Raw genomic sequence first — 19,330 nt, 5'->3', positions numbered from 1 at the left:
GGGGAGCCCAAGGAGGGCGGATGAGCGCCTTACTCTCTACGTGCAGGGCGATGGTGGCCTCAGCGTGCCCGGCGGGGCTAGTGGCGTTGCAGATGTACTGGCCCGAGTCCTGCTGGGCTACTCGGGGGATGATCAGTGTGTCACCTTGCAGCTGGTGCTGCCAGGGCAGCGGGGAACGCAGCTTGGACCAGTGAATGGTGGGCATGGGGCTGCCTGCAGAGTGGAATAAAAGACCACAGAGGTCAGTGGGCTGCCCTAGAGACTAGCTGGGCATGAGGCTGGTGTAGAAGTGATCGGGTGACCTTGTCCCTTCACGGGGGTCACTCAGTGGGCACCTCAGCCATCACTGGGTGGTGCCAGCAACAGAGTCCCCTCCCGGGGTATGATACCATCTTCAGATCTCTTGTGTCTACAATTCAGGCCCCAGGGCAGCACTGCTCTGCCTGCCTTGTGTGCCAGCCCCCGTCCACACCTGTGGCTGAGCAGCGCAGGGTGGCTGTGTGTCCAGCCTCTACGGTCAGCTCGGCTTCTTCAACTTGGACCTGGGGCGCCCCTGGGGCCACAGTGCCCATGTCCACAATCACCTCCACCCGCTTCTGTGCTGTGCCCAGTGCATTCTGAGCGAGGCATACGTAGGTGCCTGCATCTGATGGTTTAGCTGATGAGATCTGGAAGAAAGCAAGGATGTTGGGTAAGTGGGCACAGACAAGCACCTCGGCATCAGCCCCCAGGTCTGGCTTGCTTTCGCCTCTTCCCTCTACCCTTCCCTTTGCTTTTGGTTCTCCTATTGGGCTGCTTGAGGACTTACAAACTCGAGACATCCAGCCCATTAGTCTATCCCATCCACTTGTCCATCAACCCACCCACCCCTCCCCCATCGACCCACACATCCACCCACCCACCCATCTACTCACCATACATCCACCCACCTACCTGTCTACCCACCCATCCACCCATTCATTCAGCCACCCTTCCACCCACCCACCCTCTACTCACCTACCCATCCACCCATCTACCTACCTATCCACCCAACCACCCACTCCCCCATCTACCCACCCACCTACCCACCCATCCATCTATCCTTCCAGCCATTCTTTCTTCCTTCCCTGTCTTTTACCTTTTTTCTTCTTGCCCATCTTCCAATCTACCCACCAAACACTTATCCCATGCCCCTCTTTCTCTATCCATCCATTCATCACCCATCTGCCCATTCACGTCTCTTTCCTCTAAGCATGTGCTCCAGGATGGGCCCTGGCTAGACCCTCAGACCCAGAGATGAAAAGGCCCTGGCCTGTGGCCAGGGGAAGGCTTGCCTCACCTGCAACACCGTGTGGCTGTCCACGACCCCATACATCCGCTGCTCCACATTGTTGGGGGCGCCGATCCGAGTCCAGCGAGCTGAAGAGCGGGGCTCCCCAGCACTGACACACTCCAGGGTGACGGACTTGCCCACTTTCACCCGCACGGGGCCCTCGGGGAGCACAGACACAGTGGGGGGCCCTGTGCAGAGGAATGGCATCATTGATGCACCTGCGAGGCTCTGCCCACCACATGCACCTCACGGCCACTGTCGCAGTAACTGCCCAGTGGGCACTATTCTGCATGGATGTGGAAACCGAGGCCAAGAGGGAGGACGCCCGAGAGGGAGGCGTTGGCTGAGGCGGGATGGAGATCTGGAGGTTGCGAGCTCAGAATCAGGGCTGGAAACAGGAAGGTGGAGCCTCCAGGGCTGAGGCCGCTCACCGTGCACGCTGAGGTTCACGACACTCTGGGCCACACCATAGGCGTTGGAGGCCACGCAGCGGTAAGTCCCGTGGTTGCTGGGCCGGGTGCCCACGATGGTGATGATGGAGCCGTTGGGGCTGATGTGAACATTGTCTGCGGAGTTGGCGCTGGTCAGTGAGGTGGTCCTTGCGCCTTGGTGTTGCCGTAGGCGTGGCTCTGCCCCACGTCCCCACCCCTCCAGCCTGGCTGTGTCCAGCTCACAGGGGCCCAGGCCTCCACCTTTGCCCATTCACTCCTGGGCATGATCACACCCTCACACCCGCCTCCAGGATCCTCCCCCCACCCCCAGCTCACCCTCCAGTTCTTGGTTCCGAGTCTTCCACTCGAGGCTGATGGGGGCTGCCCCGTCATGGATGAGGCACTTGAAGCTGGCATCTTGGCCCTGCTGCACGGTGCTGCTGGGTGGGTCGATAGAGATGACGGGGCTCCTGAGGCCTGGGGGATGAGGCAGGCGGGGGGCTGGGCTCAGCAGGGCTGGCTCGGCTCGGCTTGGCCTCCCCGCCTCAGCTCCACGGTCTCCCTCCTCCCCCTGCCCGTGGCATCTGCCACACTCACGGTAGGAGGACCCCGCACTGGGCAGGACAGTGACTGTAAAGGAAGCCTCCTGCTCAGGGCCCGAGCCTCCAACCACACGGCACACGTACTCGCCCGAGTCAGCTGGGGAGACGTGGTGCAGCCTCAGCCGGGAGCCGTGGGTCTGTGGGAGTTAGGAGGGGGCAGCTGTCAGGCCAAAGCACTGGGGCAGGGCAAGTCCCCAAGCCCACTGTGCCATGTTGGTTCTCCCTAAAGTCCCAGGAGCTCAGGGCTCCAGCGGGGAGGGATGAGGGAGTGTCATTTACTGGATCCTACATGTCTGACCGACCCACTTTGCAGAGGAGGAAGCTGCCCCGGGAACACTGTGGCAGCAGGGCCGGGATACCCAGGTCTCCCACTCTCATGCTGAGCAGCTCTGCTCCAAAAACTACACTATCCCCTGGGGTCCAGGAGGAGACTGGGGTCCACGTGAGGTTTGGGGTGCAGAAAGCAAATGTAAGTCGAGCCCTGCCTGCCCTGGAACGCTTCCCAGCAGGCCCCTGTACCTGGTGCCGGGCGGGGAGGCTGCCCCCACGCTTGTACCATGTGACCTGGGCGTGGGCCTGCCCGGGCACCACGCAGTTCAGGTCCAGGCTCTGTCCTTCGGCCACATGGGAGGAGGAGGCCTCGATGTAGATGGGCTGGGCCAGTCCTGGGGCTGGGGACACAGAGGGTGGGTAAGAAGGGTGAGGCTCTGGGGCATGGAGGCAGGGACTGAATTTGGTGGTAGTGACAAGACGCCATGGGCTCACGCCGCCCAGACCCAGGGCTGGTCCCCAGTGGTGGGGGGAGGGGCTGGACGACCTCCAAGGAGCAGAGAGCCAGAGCCCTGCTGGAAGAGTCGGGAGGAGCAGGGCCAGGGAGAGGTCCCCAAGCTTCACCCCCTGCCCCTGTCACTTACCAGGAATGGGGCCTGGGCTGGACGGCTCAATTGTGACAAGGACAGAAGCCTCCAGGGTGCCTGAGCTGCTGGTCACTTGGCATGAGTACTCTCCAGAGTCAGCCGGGGACACCTGATTCAGCCTCAGCAGGGGTCCGTGGACCTGGCCAGTGTCAGGGCAAGGGTGGGGAGGGTGAGCTGGGGGCCTGGCAGCCATGGCCTTCAGATGCCCAAGCCCTCTGGTACGTGCACCCCAGGACCGTCACGTATAGTTGTGAAGGCTGCATCCTGTGCAGGGTGACCCCCTGAGACTTCAGACACCGTGGAGTACATTTATAACATTTTGTGGTAGGAAGAAGTCTAGCATCCTGAGTAACAGGTGCCTTTTTTTATTGCACCAAGGTGCTGAGAAGCTGGTGGCGGCTCTGCTGTGCCCAGCCTGTTCTCCACCTCCTGGATGTCAGTGACTTCCTGCTGCAATTCCCCCAAAGCCCTGGATGGTGGGGCCACCTTCCCTCCTGGCTAGTTTGAGGCAGGATTGTCGGGCAGGGGTGGGGTGGGGAGGGCCCACATCCTGCTTTCTCCAAGCCCCTGTACCTGGTGCCGGGCAGGAAGGCTGCCCCCGCGCCTGTGCCATGTGACCTGGGCGTGGGCCTGTCCAGGGACCACACAGTTCAGATCCAGGGTCTGCCCCTCGGCTACGTGGGAGGAAGAGGTCTCGATGCGGATGGGCTGGGAGCCACCTGGGGCTGAGGCACAGGAAGAGATCAATGAGCTGTAATTCCCACCCCTTTGCCATCAGTCCTACCCCCGGGTGCCCAGATTTTCAGACCAGGGGCCAGACCGCATATGGAGAGATGGCTTCGATCCCCCCCACTGCCTATTCTTCTGAAGCCTGGGGCAGCTGGGCTGGCCTGGAGGAAATGGCAAGCCCCAGACCACGGCCCCACCACTATCTCCTCTTGTGCTCCCAGCACCTCCGGTGGCCAGGGCACAGGGCCAGGCACCTCCACATAGGTCACTCATTTTTCTCAAACTTGAGCGATGTGTGGCTAAGAACCCAGACTCTGGGGCCAGACTCCCTGGGTTCCAAACCCAACTCTGCCACTTATTAGTTGTATGACCTTCGGAGAACTACTTCACCTGCCTGAGTTTCAGTTCCCCATCTGTAAAATGGGGAGAACAACCATACTGACCTCCAACAGTTCTTGTGAGGACGAAATGGGTTAATATGGGTAAACAGAACAAGGCCCAGCACCTCGCAAGTGCTAGATCACATTTGTTACTTAGCACTTCATGTACTATCATGTCTGCTACAGCCACGTATTAATCACGTTATGTTACGTTTTCCTGTCAACTGAGTCGCTTAACAGAACCCTTAAATACTTGGCCCCATCGTAGGCAATGATTTCCCTGAAATCATGGTGGGTTTCATATGTGGCTGTTTTTCTCTGATATAACACCACTAATATGAAAGATTTTTACCAGGGCACTGCTCCAGAGCACCCTCCTGTACCCCCAAAAGCACGGTTCCAGCCTTTAGGGAGCTCATGGATTGTTGCAAGAGTTCTGCTAGCCCCAGTGTACGGACAAGGAAGGTGAAGCATGGAGCCTCTTGTGCAACATCTCAGAGTGTGGACAGAGGAGCTGGGACTCAAGCCCACCTATGCCAGGCCGAGAACCCCAAGTCTGTTCTCGGGCCTTGGACATCCCAGTTCACCTGGCTCCCGACTCTGCCTGCTGGTCACTGCCACCCTCCCTACCCCCCTGCTGCCTTCCTGCTCCAGCCTCCCAGCCCCACCATAGAGACTCTCACCAGGAGCAGGAATAGCGCTGGAGCCAGAGGCCTCGATGTTGACCAGGACTGAGGCCTCCAGGGGGTCTGAGCTGCTCCCCACACGGCACACGTACTCGCCCGAGTCAGCCGGGGACACCTGGTACAGCCGCAGCCGAGAGCCGTGGGCCTGAGCAGGGGCAGGACAGGGGAACAGGAGCAGAGCAAGAGAGAGTCAGAGGGTCAAGGTCTACTCTCTGACCTAGGCAGGCATGTGGCCTCCCTCCTGACTAGCTCTTGGGGGAGGGGCCTCTAACCGGCGCCCCCACATTCAGCAGCCCTCCCATCATTTCCAGCCCCCTGACTCCCATACCTGGTGGTGAGTGGGGAGGCTGCCCCCGCGCTTGTGCCACGTGACCTGGGCGTGGGCCTGCCCGGGCACCACACAGTTCAGGTCCACGGTCTGCCCTTCGGCCACATGGGAGGAGGAGGACTCAATTCTGATGGGTACAGCACCGCCGGGGACTGTGGGCACAGAAGCAGATTTGGGTACAACCGGGTTGGTAAGAGCCTCAGCCACAGAAACCCCTGGGGCCCAAGGTAATAACAATGGTTAACACCTCTTAAGTGCGTATAGCGTGCCAGGCACTGTCAGAAGCACTGGGTGTGTGTGAACTCATTTAATCCTCACAGAATTCATAAACTTTCTGTGATCATGGAAACACTCTATATCTGCACCATCCACTACGGCGGCTACCAGCTGCGTGTGGCTCTGGAGCACTTGAAACGTGACGACGTGAGTGTTAAACTTCAACTGTAATTGCCATGTGCGGCCAGTGGCCACCGTCGTGGACAGTGCGAGGTCGGGATGACCGGCATCTCCGTGCTGCTGACGAGGAAATGAAGCTGAGGGAACCCAAGTCTCTTAGTGGTACAGGCAGGATTTGAGCCCAGGCATCTTTCTGCAGAGCCCTTGTCCCGGATTGCCACCGTCACGTGAGAGCTCTGACTGCTGACTCCCCAGGGAGCACTGTTCCCGGAGTCTCCTGGTCCCTTCCCGGGCCTTTGTCAGACTCACCGGAGGGGCTGCCGGCGCCGGGGGAGACGGAGACCATGATGGAGGTCTCCTGGGCATCGATGTTGTTGTTGGCACGGCACACGTACTCGCCCGAGTCAGCCACAGACATGTGGTGCAGCCGCAGGCGGGAGCCGTGGGCCTGGGGGCAGATGGGGAAGAAGGGGGACAGGGGTGAGCGGCCAGGAAGTCACCAGCCGGCCCAGGCCTCCTTCCAGGCCGCCCTCTGCCCACCCAGGGCGGGAGGGAGGACTTCACTTCCCGTTCTCTGCCCATGGGGGCTGTCCCTGCAGTGCCCGCCCCGGGGGCAGGGGCTCTGCCCTCACGGCCACGGCTCCAGTCTGTACCTGGTGTTGGGTGGGAAGGCTGCCGCCACGCTTGTACCACGTGATGGTGGCCTGGGGCTGCCCAGCCACCACACAGTTCAGATCCAGGGTCTGCCCTTCGACCACTGTGGGGGACGAGGACTCGATCCGGATGGGGGGGGAGACGCTGGGCACTGGAGACAGAGAAGGACGGGCCCCACAGCCGGAGTCAGGCAGCAGTGATGGCACCAGGGCCCTGTCCGCCTCCCCCTGCATCACCTGCCTGGACCCCCTGCCCTGTGCCCTCTCACCGTGGGAGGGGCCACTGCCCTCGATGGTAACAATGAGTGAGGTCTCCTGGGAGCCGCCACCGTTACTGACGTGACACACATATTCACCCGAGTCGGCCGGCGTCACCTGGGGGATCCGGAGTCGGGAGCCCACGATCTGAGGGAGAGCAAGTGTCGGTGGGTGGGGGCAGCACCTCCACATCTCAGGTGCCGCCGCCCTGGCCTCCAGGAGCCTCCCCTGCCTTGTCGGGGCTGGCCGCCACCAAGACGTCCTTCAGAACCCCTCGGTGGCCTCCCCACGGCCCAGCTGGCACGGACAGGCCTGTCTGTAGCCTCTGTCCTGTTCTCACCTGTTACCTGGCCCTAGAGCCTGCGGAGGCCATCCCTGGTGACTCGAGTGCCCTGCTCTGACTTCTATTACACTGCTGTCACAGGACATGTCTGCCCCATCCGCTAGCCTGTGAGCTCCCAGAGGGCGGGCACCTGTCTCATTCTACCTGGAATCCTTAGTGCCAGGCACACGCATTCGGCCTGGAGCAGATTCTCAGGGACATTCAGTGAGTGAGTAAATCATAGAATGTTCTGGTAAAATATGGGCTCCACTGAGGTCAGTAGTGCCCATCAAGTAAGAACGCTCAATGTTTGCTGAATGGCTGAATGAGCACAGGGAAGGGGTTGAGAGCCGCTCCTGAATCCCGTTAGAACCCGTGTGCCCAGTTTTTGCACCCACACCCAGTGCCTCCATACCTGGTGCCGGCTGGGAAGGCTGCCTCCACGCTTGTACCAGGTGATGGTGTGCGGGGCTTGGCTGGCCACCAGGCAGTTGAGGTCCAGGACATGTCCATTGGCCAGGGAGGCCGAGGAGGACTCGATGCGGACGGGGTACACCACACCCTGGGCTGGGAGGCCGAGACAGGAGACAGGGTGTGGGAGCCGCTGAGGTTGGAGCCGCCCTCGAGGCCCCCCCACTGCTTGTCAGGACCGCCCCCCCAGATACTCACGGTGGGAGGGGCCATGGCGCTGCTGGATGCTGACCAGGACGGAGGCTTCTTGCGTCCCCGAGCTGCTCACCACGCGACACACGTACTCCCCAGAGTCGGAGGGGGTCACCTGGGGCAGGCGCAGCCTGGAGCCGTGCACCTGGGTGGGGCAGGAGGGAGCCTGGCTCAGGGTCAGGCACCAGGGCTCCGGGCCAGGCTCCTGCTCCCTCCCCTGGCCCTGCTCCCAGCCCAGTCCAGCCAGCTGGCCTTGCGAGGCGCTCTTGCTGGAAAGACCAGCATTCATGGCCAGTCAATTCCCCTGCTCCAGTGTGGGACTGGGCCCAATGAAAAAGAGTGGGCGGCCAACAGTTGTTGACGTGCTATGGGGCAGGTGAGGTAGGCAGTGGGAGCCCACTTGACGGAGGAGGGCACTGAGGATCGGGGAAGTCGAGTGACTGGCGTAGAGCCACACAGCAGGCACAGGGCAGAACAGTGTCTGAACTCAGGTACGCCTGAATTCAAAGCCTGGATGCCCTACTCTGTAGTCACGAGGGTCCTTCAGGCTCCCCCCTAGCTCTCTTGCTTCCTACCTGGTGCCGGGCGGGGAGGCTGCCCCCGCGTTTGTGCCACGTGACCTGGGCGTGGGCCTGCCCAGCAACCAGGCAGTTCAGATCCAGAGTCTGCCCTTCCGCCACGTGGGAGGACGATGATTCGATCCGGACAGGGGGGGTGACCCCCAACGCTGGGGACAGAGGGCAGAGGGTGAGTCCCTGGCTAGGAGGGGAGGGTGGGGGGTGGGTGTGGGTGTGAATGTAAGGGCTACTGGTCTCGTGGGGTCCTGCCAGTATCTCCCACGGCTGGGCCCCAACCCTGCCCTACCCCCAGGACTGCTTACCGGGTACAGAGCCTGCAGGCTCAATGGTCACCAGGACAGAGGCCTCCAGGGGCACCGAGCCACCCACCACGCGGCACACATACTCGCCCGAGTCAACTGGGGACACCTGGTGTAGTCTCAGCAGTGAGCCGTGGGTCTGGCCAGAATGGAGGTGAGCTCAGAGGGGGCCCTCACGAGGCCCCTACACCTGTAACCTACAGCCCTGCCTCACTCTGACCCTTGGGGCCTGGCCATCCACTGTCTTGCTTAGGGAGAGACTTGTCCCAAGAGTAGGAGGTGGCCAGGAGGAGCCATGGAGAACTGGGCAAACATTAATTCCACTTTCTGTTGCTTCTAAGACACTTTTTAATGTCTCTGAAATCAAGATGTGTCTTACGGTGAATAATTTGTCTTATGGGGAATAATTTTACAGTTACAAATGGCAGCTTTTCTTCCTTAGAGGTACAAAGAATAATAGCACACCTTGCAATAGATAGCATCCTCAACTCTTTAAAACACAGTAATATTAATAACTGCTAACAGTACGGTAATAACAGTTGGGCAATTTCTACGTGCCAGAGCTCTGAGCACTTTGCAGGGATGTTAACTCACTTCACCCTTAAAACAATTATATAAGACAGATACCATTTTACAGATGTTGAAGCAATGGCACAGGAAGGCTAAGCAACTCGCTTAAGGTCACAAGCTAGTAAGTGGGGGAAATAGCATTCACACCTAGGTTGGCCAGCCCTAGAGTCTGGGTTCTAACCATGGTGCTAGACACCTGGACACCCTTGGACAATGGGGTCCAAGGCTTCCCTGACTCCGAGGAGCTTCCAGTCCTTCCCATCCTTGACCTCCACCACCCAGGGCCTCCCTCCTGTCTCCTTCTTGGCCTGCCCATCTTCTAGGCCTGTACCTGGTGTCGGGCGGGGAGGCTGCCCCCGCGCTTGTGCCACGTGACCTGGGCGTGGGCCTGGCCGGGCACCACACAGTTCAGGTCCAGGGTCTGTCCTTCGGCCACGTGGGAGGAGGAGGACTCGATGCGGATGGGCTGGGAGCCACCCGGAGCTGGGGGAAAAGACGGTCACTGGTCACTCCAGTTCTCTACAGCTGCTCCCGCCTGGCCCTGCCTTCCGTCCCAGCCCAACCTGCTGGCCCCACTCACGGTAGGCGAAGTTGGCCCCCTGGGTCCTGGTTACTGTGACTGTGATGGAGCCCTCCATCCCGTTGCTGGCCCGGCAAACATACTCGCCTGCGTCGGCCGGCGAGGCCTGGAAGATGTACAGGCGGGAGCCGCGGACCTGGGCAGACAGGGGCAGGGGTGTGAGATGGGGGCTTCCCGCAGCCCAGCAGACGCCCCTTCGCCCTGCTCCTCCGAGTTGGGAACTGCCAGCCGCTCAGCTCATTGGCCAGGACCCCCTCAACTCACTGCCCAGAGCTCGGCCTGGCCAGCCCCTCCCACCTTTCTGCCAGCACGCACCTGGTGCCGGGCGGGGAGGCTGCCCCCGCGCTTGTACCACGTGACCTGGGCGTGGGTCTGCCCTGCCACCACACAGCTCAGATCCAGGGTCTGCCCCTCGGCCACCGTGGGGGATGTGGACTCGATCCTGACAGGTGGGACAGGTCCTGGGGCTGTGGGGAAAGAAGCAGCGGTAGCAGGTGCCCCCAGAAGAGTGGGCAAGAACGGTCCACCTCTGAGCCAGACCGGCCTGGTCTTCTGAGCTCAGGCTCTCATACGTTTGGGGTTTGGTGGCCTGGGTTTGATGTCCTCAGCTGAGTCGCCCTGAGCAGAGGGCCAGGGCAGGGGCTGAGCCTTGCAGAAGGGAGCAAGGAAGTGGGGGAGAGGAGGGTAGCTGAGGCTGAGAGAGAGGAAGAGGAGACCGTTGCGTGGTCAGAGAAAAGCGATAGGAAGATGGCAGGTTGCTTAGAGAAGTGGAGTCGCCAGCTCCAGTGTGGGCCTCTGTCCCACCCTCCCGATGGCAGCAGGCGTCGCTAGGACCTCAGCCCCTTGGAAGGCCCTCCTGCTTGCCCTGTCCTGGGCAGTTACTCACCAGGGATGGAGCCTGCAGGGGAGCTGGTGGCCTTGATGTTGACCAGGACAGAGGCCTCCAGGGGCCTAGAGCCAAGGATCACGCGGCACACATACTCGCCCGAGTCGACCGGGGACACCTGGTGCAGCCGCAGCAGCGAGCCGTGGGTCTGAGGGCAAACAGAGAGGGTTGGAAGGGGGCCGGAGGGGGCCGGAGGGGCCCTGTCCACCCCTGCAGCAGGCTGGTCCCAGGGCCTGCCGTACCTGGTGCCGGGCGGGGAGGCTGCCCCCGCGTCTGTGCCACATGACCTGGGCGTGTGCCTGCCCGGGCACCACACAGTTCAGGTCCAGGGTCTGCCCCTCGGCCACGTGGGAGGAGGAGGACTCGATGCGGATGGGCTGGGAGCCGCCCGGAGCTGGGGCTCCCTCCGGAGCTGGTAGAGAGGAACTAGTAAGAGGCCTGGGCTCCTGAGCCCCAGTCCCGCAGCCCCGGGGCAGAGGCCGAGGCCCTAGCAGGGGAGGGCTGACGGGAAGCTTTCTGAGCCTGGGACCCTGCTTTTCTATCTTGGCATGGCCAGTCAGGCCCCTCCCTGCCTCACCCACCTCTAACTTCGAATTCGAGGCCCATTTGTCCACCTATGACTTCCTGAGCTGTGATGAGCTACTACGGCCTGCAGGCAACCAAAGCAGGCCAGCGGATGCAGACAGTAATGTCACAACTCTCCTCTAGCCAGTGTCTGTCACCCGCTAACAACACATGGTAGTGGTATTGTCCCCATTTTACAGGTGAGGGCACTGAGGCCCTAAAATGTGGAAGTTCAACTAGTTCAAAGCTGGATACAGGGTAGAGGCAGGATTGAAATCCAGGTCAGCCTGACTCCCAGCTCAGTGTAATCCCGACTCTGCTGCCCCCCCACCCCCCCAACGCCGTCTGAAACAGCATCCTCATTGTCAGGCCCCAGGTAAGCCAGGTCAACCTCACCCTCACTCTCAGTACCCCTCAAGTGACCAGAGCCCGTCTAGAGCGTCCCCTCTTCCCCGAGGTTCCGGAAGAGACCACAGGCACCTCCCCTGGGAACAGTGGGGAGGTCCTAGGACGCGGCCCCGGCCCAGCCCCACGTGGCTCCTCACCTAGGGTGTAGCTAGAGCCCGAGTGGGTGCTGTGGAAGACAGAGACGATGATGGAGGCCTCCTTGGCGCCTGCCTCGTTCTCCACTCGGCATACGTATTCTCCAGAATCAGCTGGTGAGACCTGGGGAAGCCGTAACCGGGAGCCGTGCACCTGGGGCAGGGGGGGATAGAGGCGTGAGGGGACGAGGCCGGTCGTCATCACGACTCCCTCTGAGCCGTGGTGAGTGGGTCATGGAGCTCCCCCTGGCTCCGCCCTGAGCTGCCCCACGACAGAAGAGGCGAGGGCCGGCAATAGGGCTGGCCGTCGCTGGTGGAGGGCGTCGGGGCTGTGTGAAGCATCTGCCCGGAAGGATCGGCCCCGGGTGCCCTCGTACCTGGCTGTGGGGGGGCAGGCTGCCTCCTCGCTTGTACCAGGTGATGGAGGTGTGGGCCAGCCCTGCCACCACACAGTTGAGGTCCAGGGTCTGGCCTTCGGTCACGGTGGGTGAGGAGGACTCGATTCTGACTGGTGGGGAGCTGGCGCCTGAGGCTGGGGCCAGAGCGGGGGCGCGGGGGTTGAGTCAGCTTTGGGGGAGCCCTGGTTTGCCCTCCCCGCTCTTTCAGACCCCAGAGGCCCCGCACCTGGAAGCACAACCACTTGGATCCTGGCCTGTGCGGTGCCCGCGGGGCTGGTGGCCACGCAGAGGTAGAAGCCGGCGTCGGCGGCCGTGATGGCCGGGATGAGCAGCGTGGCGATCTCTGCGCGCTCGGACCGGGCCTGCCGCCCAGGGGCAAGGGTCAGCTGCCCGAGGGGGCGAGGCAGCCCGGCCAGGCCCGGCCCGCGAGGGGGGGTAGGGGCGCCTAAGGGGCAGAGGCGAGCACGGAGCCGAGGCCAGGGCCCCGCTGGACACGGAGGGCAGGGCCAGGCGGCGAAGCAAGAGGCCGGCAGCTGCTACCCACCAGCGCTACGCTTTGGGAAGTGAGGAAAACCAGGAGAGGAAGAGACGGGGCAGGAAACGGGGCGGGAAGGCGGCAGTGAAGGTGGCAGGTGCTGGGACTCTGCCCCGGACAGATCTCCTCACCTGCGGGGGGAGGCTGCCCCCCTCCTTCCTCCAGGTGATGGTGGTGCTGGGCACACCTGCGGCCCTGCAGTACAGCCTCACGGTGCGGCCTTCGTGAACCTGAGTCCTCTCTGGGCTCACCTGGACCCTGGGCCCGCTGCCCCCTGCACACAGAACGCCGTGACAACCCCTCTCCGCACTGCCAGGCGCCCGCGCGCTGCGCTCCACCCTCGGCCCTGTGCCCTCACCATGCACGTGGAGCACGGCCCTGGCCACGTGCTGCCCGGCGCTGTTATGGGCACGACACAGGTACTGGGCCTGATCCGAGGGCTCGATGTTTGGCAGACGCAGGATGCCGCCGTGGATCTGGGCCTTCTGAGGGATCTGGCCACCGGGGCCCCCTGATGGAGACAGGTGGGGTCAGCACCACTGGCACTGGCATCGCCAGAGCCTCGGCCCCCCACGTCCAGGAGCGGCGATCCCCAGGGGCCGTCCTGCCACGGCGTCACCTGTCCACTGGAGGGTGGGTGCGGGGCTCCCTGTGGCGCTGCAGCGGAACTCGGCCAGCTGCCCGGGCTGCACGGTGAGCTGCGGCGGATGGATGGAGACCACGGGGGCCGATGGGGTGCCCGAGGCTGACAGGGGCGGAGAGGGAGGAGGTGGTCAGGGTGGGGAGGGTCCCCCTTGCTGCTCTCTCTGCCTCTGCTCTAGCCTCCTATGGTCTGTTCACGGAGTGGCCACAGAGAGCTTTTAAAATGTCCATGGGCTCTTCATACGTCCCTACTCCAGGCCTGTCCGTGGCTCTCTAAGGCTTTTAGGATAAAATCTGAACTCTGCTGTGATCCACTTCTGGCCACATCTTCAACTTCCTCACCTACCCCCCCTTCCATAGCTCAAGCTACGTTGGCCCTGCGGGTCCTCCAACGCATCAAAATGCCCCTGCCTCAGGGCCTTTGCATATGCTGCTTCCTCTGCCAAGAACACTGCCAGTTCTTCCAGTGGCTGAGCACCTCCTCTTCCTTCAGCTCTCTGCCCAGATGTCAGCTCCTCAGAGAGGCCTTCCCTGACCACCCCGCTGTCTGTTCCTATCCCAGCCCTCATCACCATGTAGCATTATGTTGCTTCTTCATTTGCTCCCAGGCCTATTGTATCCGGATCAGAGCCCCCGCTTGTCCTCTCCCCCACTGCTTCAGAGCCTAGCCAGGACCTAGCACAGCGCAGAGGCTCACACACCGTCAGCCGACTGAAGAAATGGTCACGGTCCTGGTGGGCCAGCTGCGGAAATGAACCGCGTACCTTGCACATGCAGCGTGGCTGTGCCCTGGTCCATGGCAAACATGTTGGAGCCAGTGCACACGTAGGTGCCCGCGTCACTCGGCTGCACGTTGCGAATGGTCAGGATGCCGTTGAAGTCCATGGCCCGGGTTGGCAGTTTCCCGTTGTGCAGGCGGGTCCAAACCAGGGTGTAGGCCGGAGACTGTGGGTGAGGCAGGGAGGTGGACGGCGGGCGGGTCAGAGGTGAAGGCGGGAGACACCCACCGGAAGCCGAGCCTCCCTTCCTGATGCCCACGCCCTGCTCTGCCCACCTTGCTCTTGGCTGTGCAGATGAAGGTGACGTCGGCTCCGGGGCGCACGCTCTGGCTCCGCTGCTCCTCCACTGTCACTGTGATGGGCTTGCTCGGAGCTTCTGCGGGGACAGGAGGCGCCCCGTAAGCTGGGTGGTTCTCTCCTGTGGTTCTCTCTCTCTCCATCGCCCTGTCTGGGTGGTGCTGCCCTTCCAGGCTCGCTTAGATTCCACTCTGTTCCCTGGTGTCTCCCTCCCCGGGCACCCTGGCTCAACCCCATGGTCCACCTTCTTCCTGCTGACCCTGAGCAGCTGCGGGCTGTGATCAGAGAGCACTGTGCCACGAGTCCACCTGGCTCCACTTCAGGATCACAGAGCACAAAATTGCTCCTAATACTTCGTGCTTCATTGCAACTGGGCTTCTCTGTCTGGTTCGAGTTTCCATCCTCCCCAACGATTTCGCACCTCCTCCCACCCTCTCCACCCACCCGCACCCCCCTTCCACATCCACAGCCAAGAGCTTCAATTCACACTCGCTGGGCAAATCGAAACTACGAGGCAGGACTTGGCCCATCTTCCCAAGCCTGCTCCCTGCAGGATGGACCCTCCCCTCCCATCACCCCAGCCCCATTTTGTCCTTCCATCCCCTCCCAAGGACTCCCCCCACCCCGGGGCTGAGCACTCTCTTGCTACATCAGTCCCTTCTCTCTCTCTTTCTCTCCATGGATCATTCTAGAATTTTCTACCTTCAAAAACACTCCTTTGACCTCATGCTCCCCCCCGCTACTGCCCCATTTTTTGGCCTTCCTTCAGAGCCAAGACTGTTGAGAGTGCTGTCTATATTTGCTGTCTATACTTGGCCTTCCCCTCCATTCTTTGCCTCCGTCCAGTCTGGTTTCTACCCTTCCTCTCCACTGAAAATGGCTCTTGTCCAAGTGTGACCTCTGAGGGTAGCCCTCTGCCCACATCTGACTTCCCCAGGGTGTCTGGTGAGGCTGACCATGCCTCTCGGGAGCCCCCTCTCCTCACGACCCCCAACACATCACATCCCCTGCTCTCCTCTTATCTCACCGGCTGCACCTGCTTTGCCCCTTTTGCTGTCCTTTGGCTTCTACTTGACATGTCTGAGCAGGAGCTCCTGGGGGCTCCGTAGGCTCTGTCCTTGGGCCATACTCTCCCTGGGTAATTTCCTTCTGTTCCATGGCTTTAAACACCATCTCTGAGCCAACAGTTCTCGAATTCATTCCCTGCCAGGGCCTCTCTCCTGAATTCCAGACTCATCCCCAAATGCCTGCCTGCTGTACCTGCTTAGATGTTTTCTCAAACTTTAACTAGTCCCAAGCCAACGCTGTGATGCCCTCTGTAGCAGGTGTTGTGGGTGCCTTGCCCACATCCCCTGGCCCTGTCTCTCCAGGGCCCGCCTGTCTGACTTCTGTCAGCTGCTGCATTTCTAAGCCTGAGGTCTTTCTCAGGCAGCTGGAGACTACCGTGCCCACCCCTCAGGTGGTGCAATGTTCAGGGGAACTGGTGCTCCTCAAATAGGCCTCATCACTTAGACCTGGGGTGGGGTGACTCCAAGGTGGATATTTTACTCTAGAGTTTCCCAGAATTTCTTTGGCTGCATTCAGCAATAAACACCCACGGTGGGAATGTGCTCGGGAACATGCCTGTTACGGGATGCCCTCTCTTTCCTGCCTCCCCTCCCCTCCCAAATAAACTACTGGCATGTGGATCCTCATGCCAGACTCAGCTTTGGGGGAGCCCAAGTGAAAATATTCTATCTCATTTGCCTACTGCTGGAGTCCAGACCCGCGGGGATTAGCCTAGCCTCTCTTTCTCCCTCGGTGACGACAACCAAGTCCTGCTGAATCTGCCTCTAAAACTAGCCTCTGCCCCATTATCTCTCCATCTCTGTGGCCGGCACCCCTGTCTAAGCACCACCACCCCCTCCAGCAGAGGAACGTGCTCTCCGCCTGTGTCCACGGTACAGCCCAGCACAGATGGGCGTGGGGAGGTGTGGGCGCAGGGACTCACCAGTGACCAGCAGCTCGGCCCGGCTGGTATTGGCGTGATGGAGGTTACGACAGGTGCAGATGTAGACGCCGGCATCTGAGGGCTGGACGCTGGGGAAGTGGAGCTCAGAGCCTGGTGGGAAGAGGATGGGAGCTTGTCAGTGCAGATGCATCCCTTCCCCCATGTGGCCCTGTGTGTAAGGATAGGATCCCAGTGAATAGGCCTGTGCCTCCCCTCCCAGCAGGGTGAGCTCACAGGGCTGAGGGGCTTGGGGCTATGGGTACCTTGGTGTCGCTGCTGGGTGCTGCCTGGCACGGGACGCCCATCCTCACGAGACCAGTAAAAGTAGTGAGGTGGGCTCCCACTGACCTGGCACCGCAGGGAGTGGGAGCCACCTTGGGGTACTATGCTCCGAGCTGGATGCACCTGGACCACCAGCGGGGCTGCATCTGCTGGAGGAAGGGCAGGAGAGGCCGCTCAGGCAGGCGGCTCCCACCGCATGGCATTGTGGCAGGTCTGTCTTCCCAAAGACTGGCAGGCCCCTCCCTCAGCCCTGTCTCCTCTCTTTGGCCTTAGTAGTCCTCCAACTTCCTAGGCTCACTGCTTTGCCCATCAGGGCCACAATTCCACTTACCCTGTGGCAGGCATCGGCCCCCCCGCACACTGGGGTTACCCACGTAACCGGGGGCACACCTGTAAGGTAGAACAAAGCCCAGCTCTGGCAGGCCCCTGAGCCCAGGGGACTCCACGCCTCACGGTGGGCTTGGGGAGCCAGAAGCCCGTGGGGAAGGGAGGCTCGCAACCCCGGTGGGACTTTATAGATCAAAGGGACCCCAACACACGGTCTCACTGAGCTGAGGAAGGGGAGCAGAGGGCAATGTCAGCGGGTTGGGTAACAAGGCTAATAATAAGGCCTGTATTCTCCAGGGAAACATTCATTCCACAAGCATTTATTAAGCAACTATTATGCTAGGTTATGAAAATAGGACAGTGAACACCATGACACTCTTAGAGAACTCAGTTGTGGGGAAACCAACATGGAAACTGTAAATGAGAGTGAGGGACAGTAGTTGCTCAATAAAAACATGCTGAATGAGTGCATGAGGCTGAGCTTAGAAGGCCAAACAGGAGTTAGCCGGGAAGGGGAAGTCTGAGGGTTGAAGAATGTTCCAGGTAGAGGGAACGTGGAAAGACCTGAACATTGGGAAGTCAAGAGGTTAAGCCCACCTATGGTAGGTCTGGGTGTCAAAAGTGGGATGAGCTTGGGCTTGGCTCAAGGATAATGGGGACTCCTGGAAGGGTGAGTTTGGGGCAGGGGAGGGATGTGATCCTGGCAGGGACCTTTCTGAGCAACAGCACCCAGGGCTCTTACCTAGGAGTCTAGCACATGCACCCCCCCCCCGCCCCGCCCACCATCCGTTCTATTTGCAAACTTACTGCTCACAGTACTGGCCAGCGTAGCCAAGTTCACAGGCTGTGCAGCGATACCCACCAGCCCCCAGGCTCTCACAGGTGCGGGAGAACCTGGGATGGGGGAGGCAGAGGTCAGGCCACAGGACACCCACTCTCCACCCTACCCCCTCCGCTTCTTTGGTGCCCTCTGCTCCCCAGTGGGAGTTCCTCCTTGGGCCCTGAGTGAGGGCACCCACATGTTCTCCGGGTTGGTCAGTGGGCAGGCACAGGGCTGGCAGTCCTCAGGTGTCCCAGCTGTGGCATCTCCATAGTAGCCAGGTGCACAGAGCTCACAGAACTCCCCAGCGGCGTTGTGCTGGCACTGCTACAAGGCACAAGGGTGTCGGCTGCTCACCATTTGGCAACATTTACCATAAACTGTACGATTCTATAATCCCTTGATCTGGAAATTCCAGGTTTGTAAGCCTATCTTAAAGAAGTAATTGTAGAGTGGCACAAAGATCTCACTACAGGATGTTCACCTCAGTGATGTTTATAAAAGCAAAATGTTGGAAACAAACATAAACAGGGAGCTGGATAAATTAAAATGAACATCCACCCCCAGAGCTATCAAAAAGGATGATGTTGGGGTGCCTAGGTGGCTCAGTGGTTGAGTGTCTTTGACTCAGGTCGTGATCCTGGGGTCCTGGGATCGAGTCTCGCATTGCACTCCCTGCAGGGAGCCTGCTTCTCCCTCTATCTATGTATCTGCCTCTCTCTCTGTGTCTCTGAGTTAATAAATAAAAATCTTTAAAAAAAAAAGGATGATGTCAATATATCACTGTATATTAACTATACTGGAATTGAAATACAAATTTAATAAAAAATTTAAAAAGATTAATTTATTTCTTTGAGAAAACAAGCACGAGCGAGTGCATGTGACCTGTGAGGGGGTGGGGGGGGAGGAGAGAATGCCATGGAAGACTCTGTGCTGAGTGCGGAGCCCACCTTGGGGCTCAATTCCACAACCCTGAGACCACAACCTGAGCCAAAACCAAGAGTTGGGAGCTTAACTTACTGAGCCACCCGGGCGCACCAATAAAATATTTTTTCAAGAGTATGATGTTGATTGCACTTGTCACATTTTTCTACCCAAATGCCTGTGACATCAGAGAAAAGTAAAGGCATACACTTGGGTGGGTGGGGGCAGAGCTTTGTAATTCATGCTTCGTCATGAAAATATGTGTGGGTTGGGCAGCCCGGGTGGCTCAGCGGTTTAGTGACGCCTTCGGCCGAGGTGTGATCCTGGAGACCCGGGATCGAGTCCCATTTCAGGCTCCATGCATGATCCCTCTGCCTCTTCCTCCCTCTCCTTTCTGTGTTTCTCATGAATAAATAAATAAAATCTTTAAAAAAGAAAAGAAAATATGTGTGGGTTTTATGTTCTCCTCCAATGAGATCTGTGTTTATTTTATTAACAGCCCCTGTTCCTTGCTCTGGGTTTAGCTGTGGATCTGTCAACCACCCAGTCCCTGACCACACACCTGGGGGGAGTCTACGTGCGTGTGCACCTCTCTGAAAAGTTCCCAGACAAACACGCATTTAAAGATCTGGGAAGATGT

The 19,330-nt window shown here is 60.1% G+C and overlaps 1 protein-coding gene across 5 annotated transcripts in view; it reads right to left on the bottom strand.

Annotated features, from left to right (window-relative positions):
- The window catches only part of HSPG2 (heparan sulfate proteoglycan 2), a 98,804-nt gene that overhangs the window by 13,065 nt on the left and 66,409 nt on the right, over positions 1-19,330 (bottom strand). For 3 of the 5 annotated variants that reach the window (XM_077899232.1, XM_077899234.1, XM_077899236.1), the window contains 36 exons: positions 17,966-18,093; positions 17,754-17,840; positions 16,951-17,009; positions 16,601-16,768; positions 16,338-16,448; positions 14,326-14,426; positions 14,036-14,216; positions 13,249-13,374; positions 12,988-13,140; positions 12,761-12,903; positions 12,321-12,456; positions 12,074-12,228; positions 11,700-11,850; positions 10,833-11,002; positions 10,591-10,738; positions 10,020-10,171; positions 9,705-9,840; positions 9,456-9,607; positions 8,558-8,693; positions 8,253-8,404; positions 7,684-7,822; positions 7,430-7,581; positions 6,704-6,839; positions 6,435-6,586; positions 6,091-6,229; positions 5,386-5,537; positions 5,055-5,202; positions 3,836-3,987; positions 3,260-3,401; positions 2,865-3,016; positions 2,341-2,482; positions 2,080-2,220; positions 1,744-1,878; positions 1,319-1,500; positions 473-668; positions 34-213 (listed from right to left, as the gene is read on the bottom strand). In XM_077899232.1, coding sequence (XP_077755358.1) covers positions 34-213; positions 473-668; positions 1,319-1,500; positions 1,744-1,878; positions 2,080-2,220; positions 2,341-2,482; positions 2,865-3,016; positions 3,260-3,401; positions 3,836-3,987; positions 5,055-5,202; positions 5,386-5,537; positions 6,091-6,229; positions 6,435-6,586; positions 6,704-6,839; positions 7,430-7,581; positions 7,684-7,822; positions 8,253-8,404; positions 8,558-8,693; positions 9,456-9,607; positions 9,705-9,840; positions 10,020-10,171; positions 10,591-10,738; positions 10,833-11,002; positions 11,700-11,850; positions 12,074-12,228; positions 12,321-12,456; positions 12,761-12,903; positions 12,988-13,140; positions 13,249-13,374; positions 14,036-14,216; positions 14,326-14,426; positions 16,338-16,448; positions 16,601-16,768; positions 16,951-17,009; positions 17,754-17,840; positions 17,966-18,093 — 5,185 coding nt within the window. The remainder of the gene's footprint in view (positions 1-33; positions 214-472; positions 669-1,318; positions 1,501-1,743; positions 1,879-2,079; positions 2,221-2,340; positions 2,483-2,864; positions 3,017-3,259; positions 3,402-3,835; positions 3,988-5,054; positions 5,203-5,385; positions 5,538-6,090; positions 6,230-6,434; positions 6,587-6,703; positions 6,840-7,429; positions 7,582-7,683; positions 7,823-8,252; positions 8,405-8,557; positions 8,694-9,455; positions 9,608-9,704; positions 9,841-10,019; positions 10,172-10,590; positions 10,739-10,832; positions 11,003-11,699; positions 11,851-12,073; positions 12,229-12,320; positions 12,457-12,760; positions 12,904-12,987; positions 13,141-13,248; positions 13,375-14,035; positions 14,217-14,325; positions 14,427-16,337; positions 16,449-16,600; positions 16,769-16,950; positions 17,010-17,753; positions 17,841-17,965; positions 18,094-19,330) is intronic. The other 2 variants (XM_077899235.1, XM_077899237.1) reach the window with 1 other exon arrangement.

Source organism: Canis aureus, chromosome 5 (assembly GCF_053574225.1).
Source record: "Canis aureus isolate CA01 chromosome 5, VMU_Caureus_v.1.0, whole genome shotgun sequence".
Taxonomy (NCBI): Eukaryota; Metazoa; Chordata; class Mammalia; order Carnivora; family Canidae; genus Canis; species Canis aureus.
This window is presented reverse-complemented; position numbering and strand designations above follow the sequence as displayed.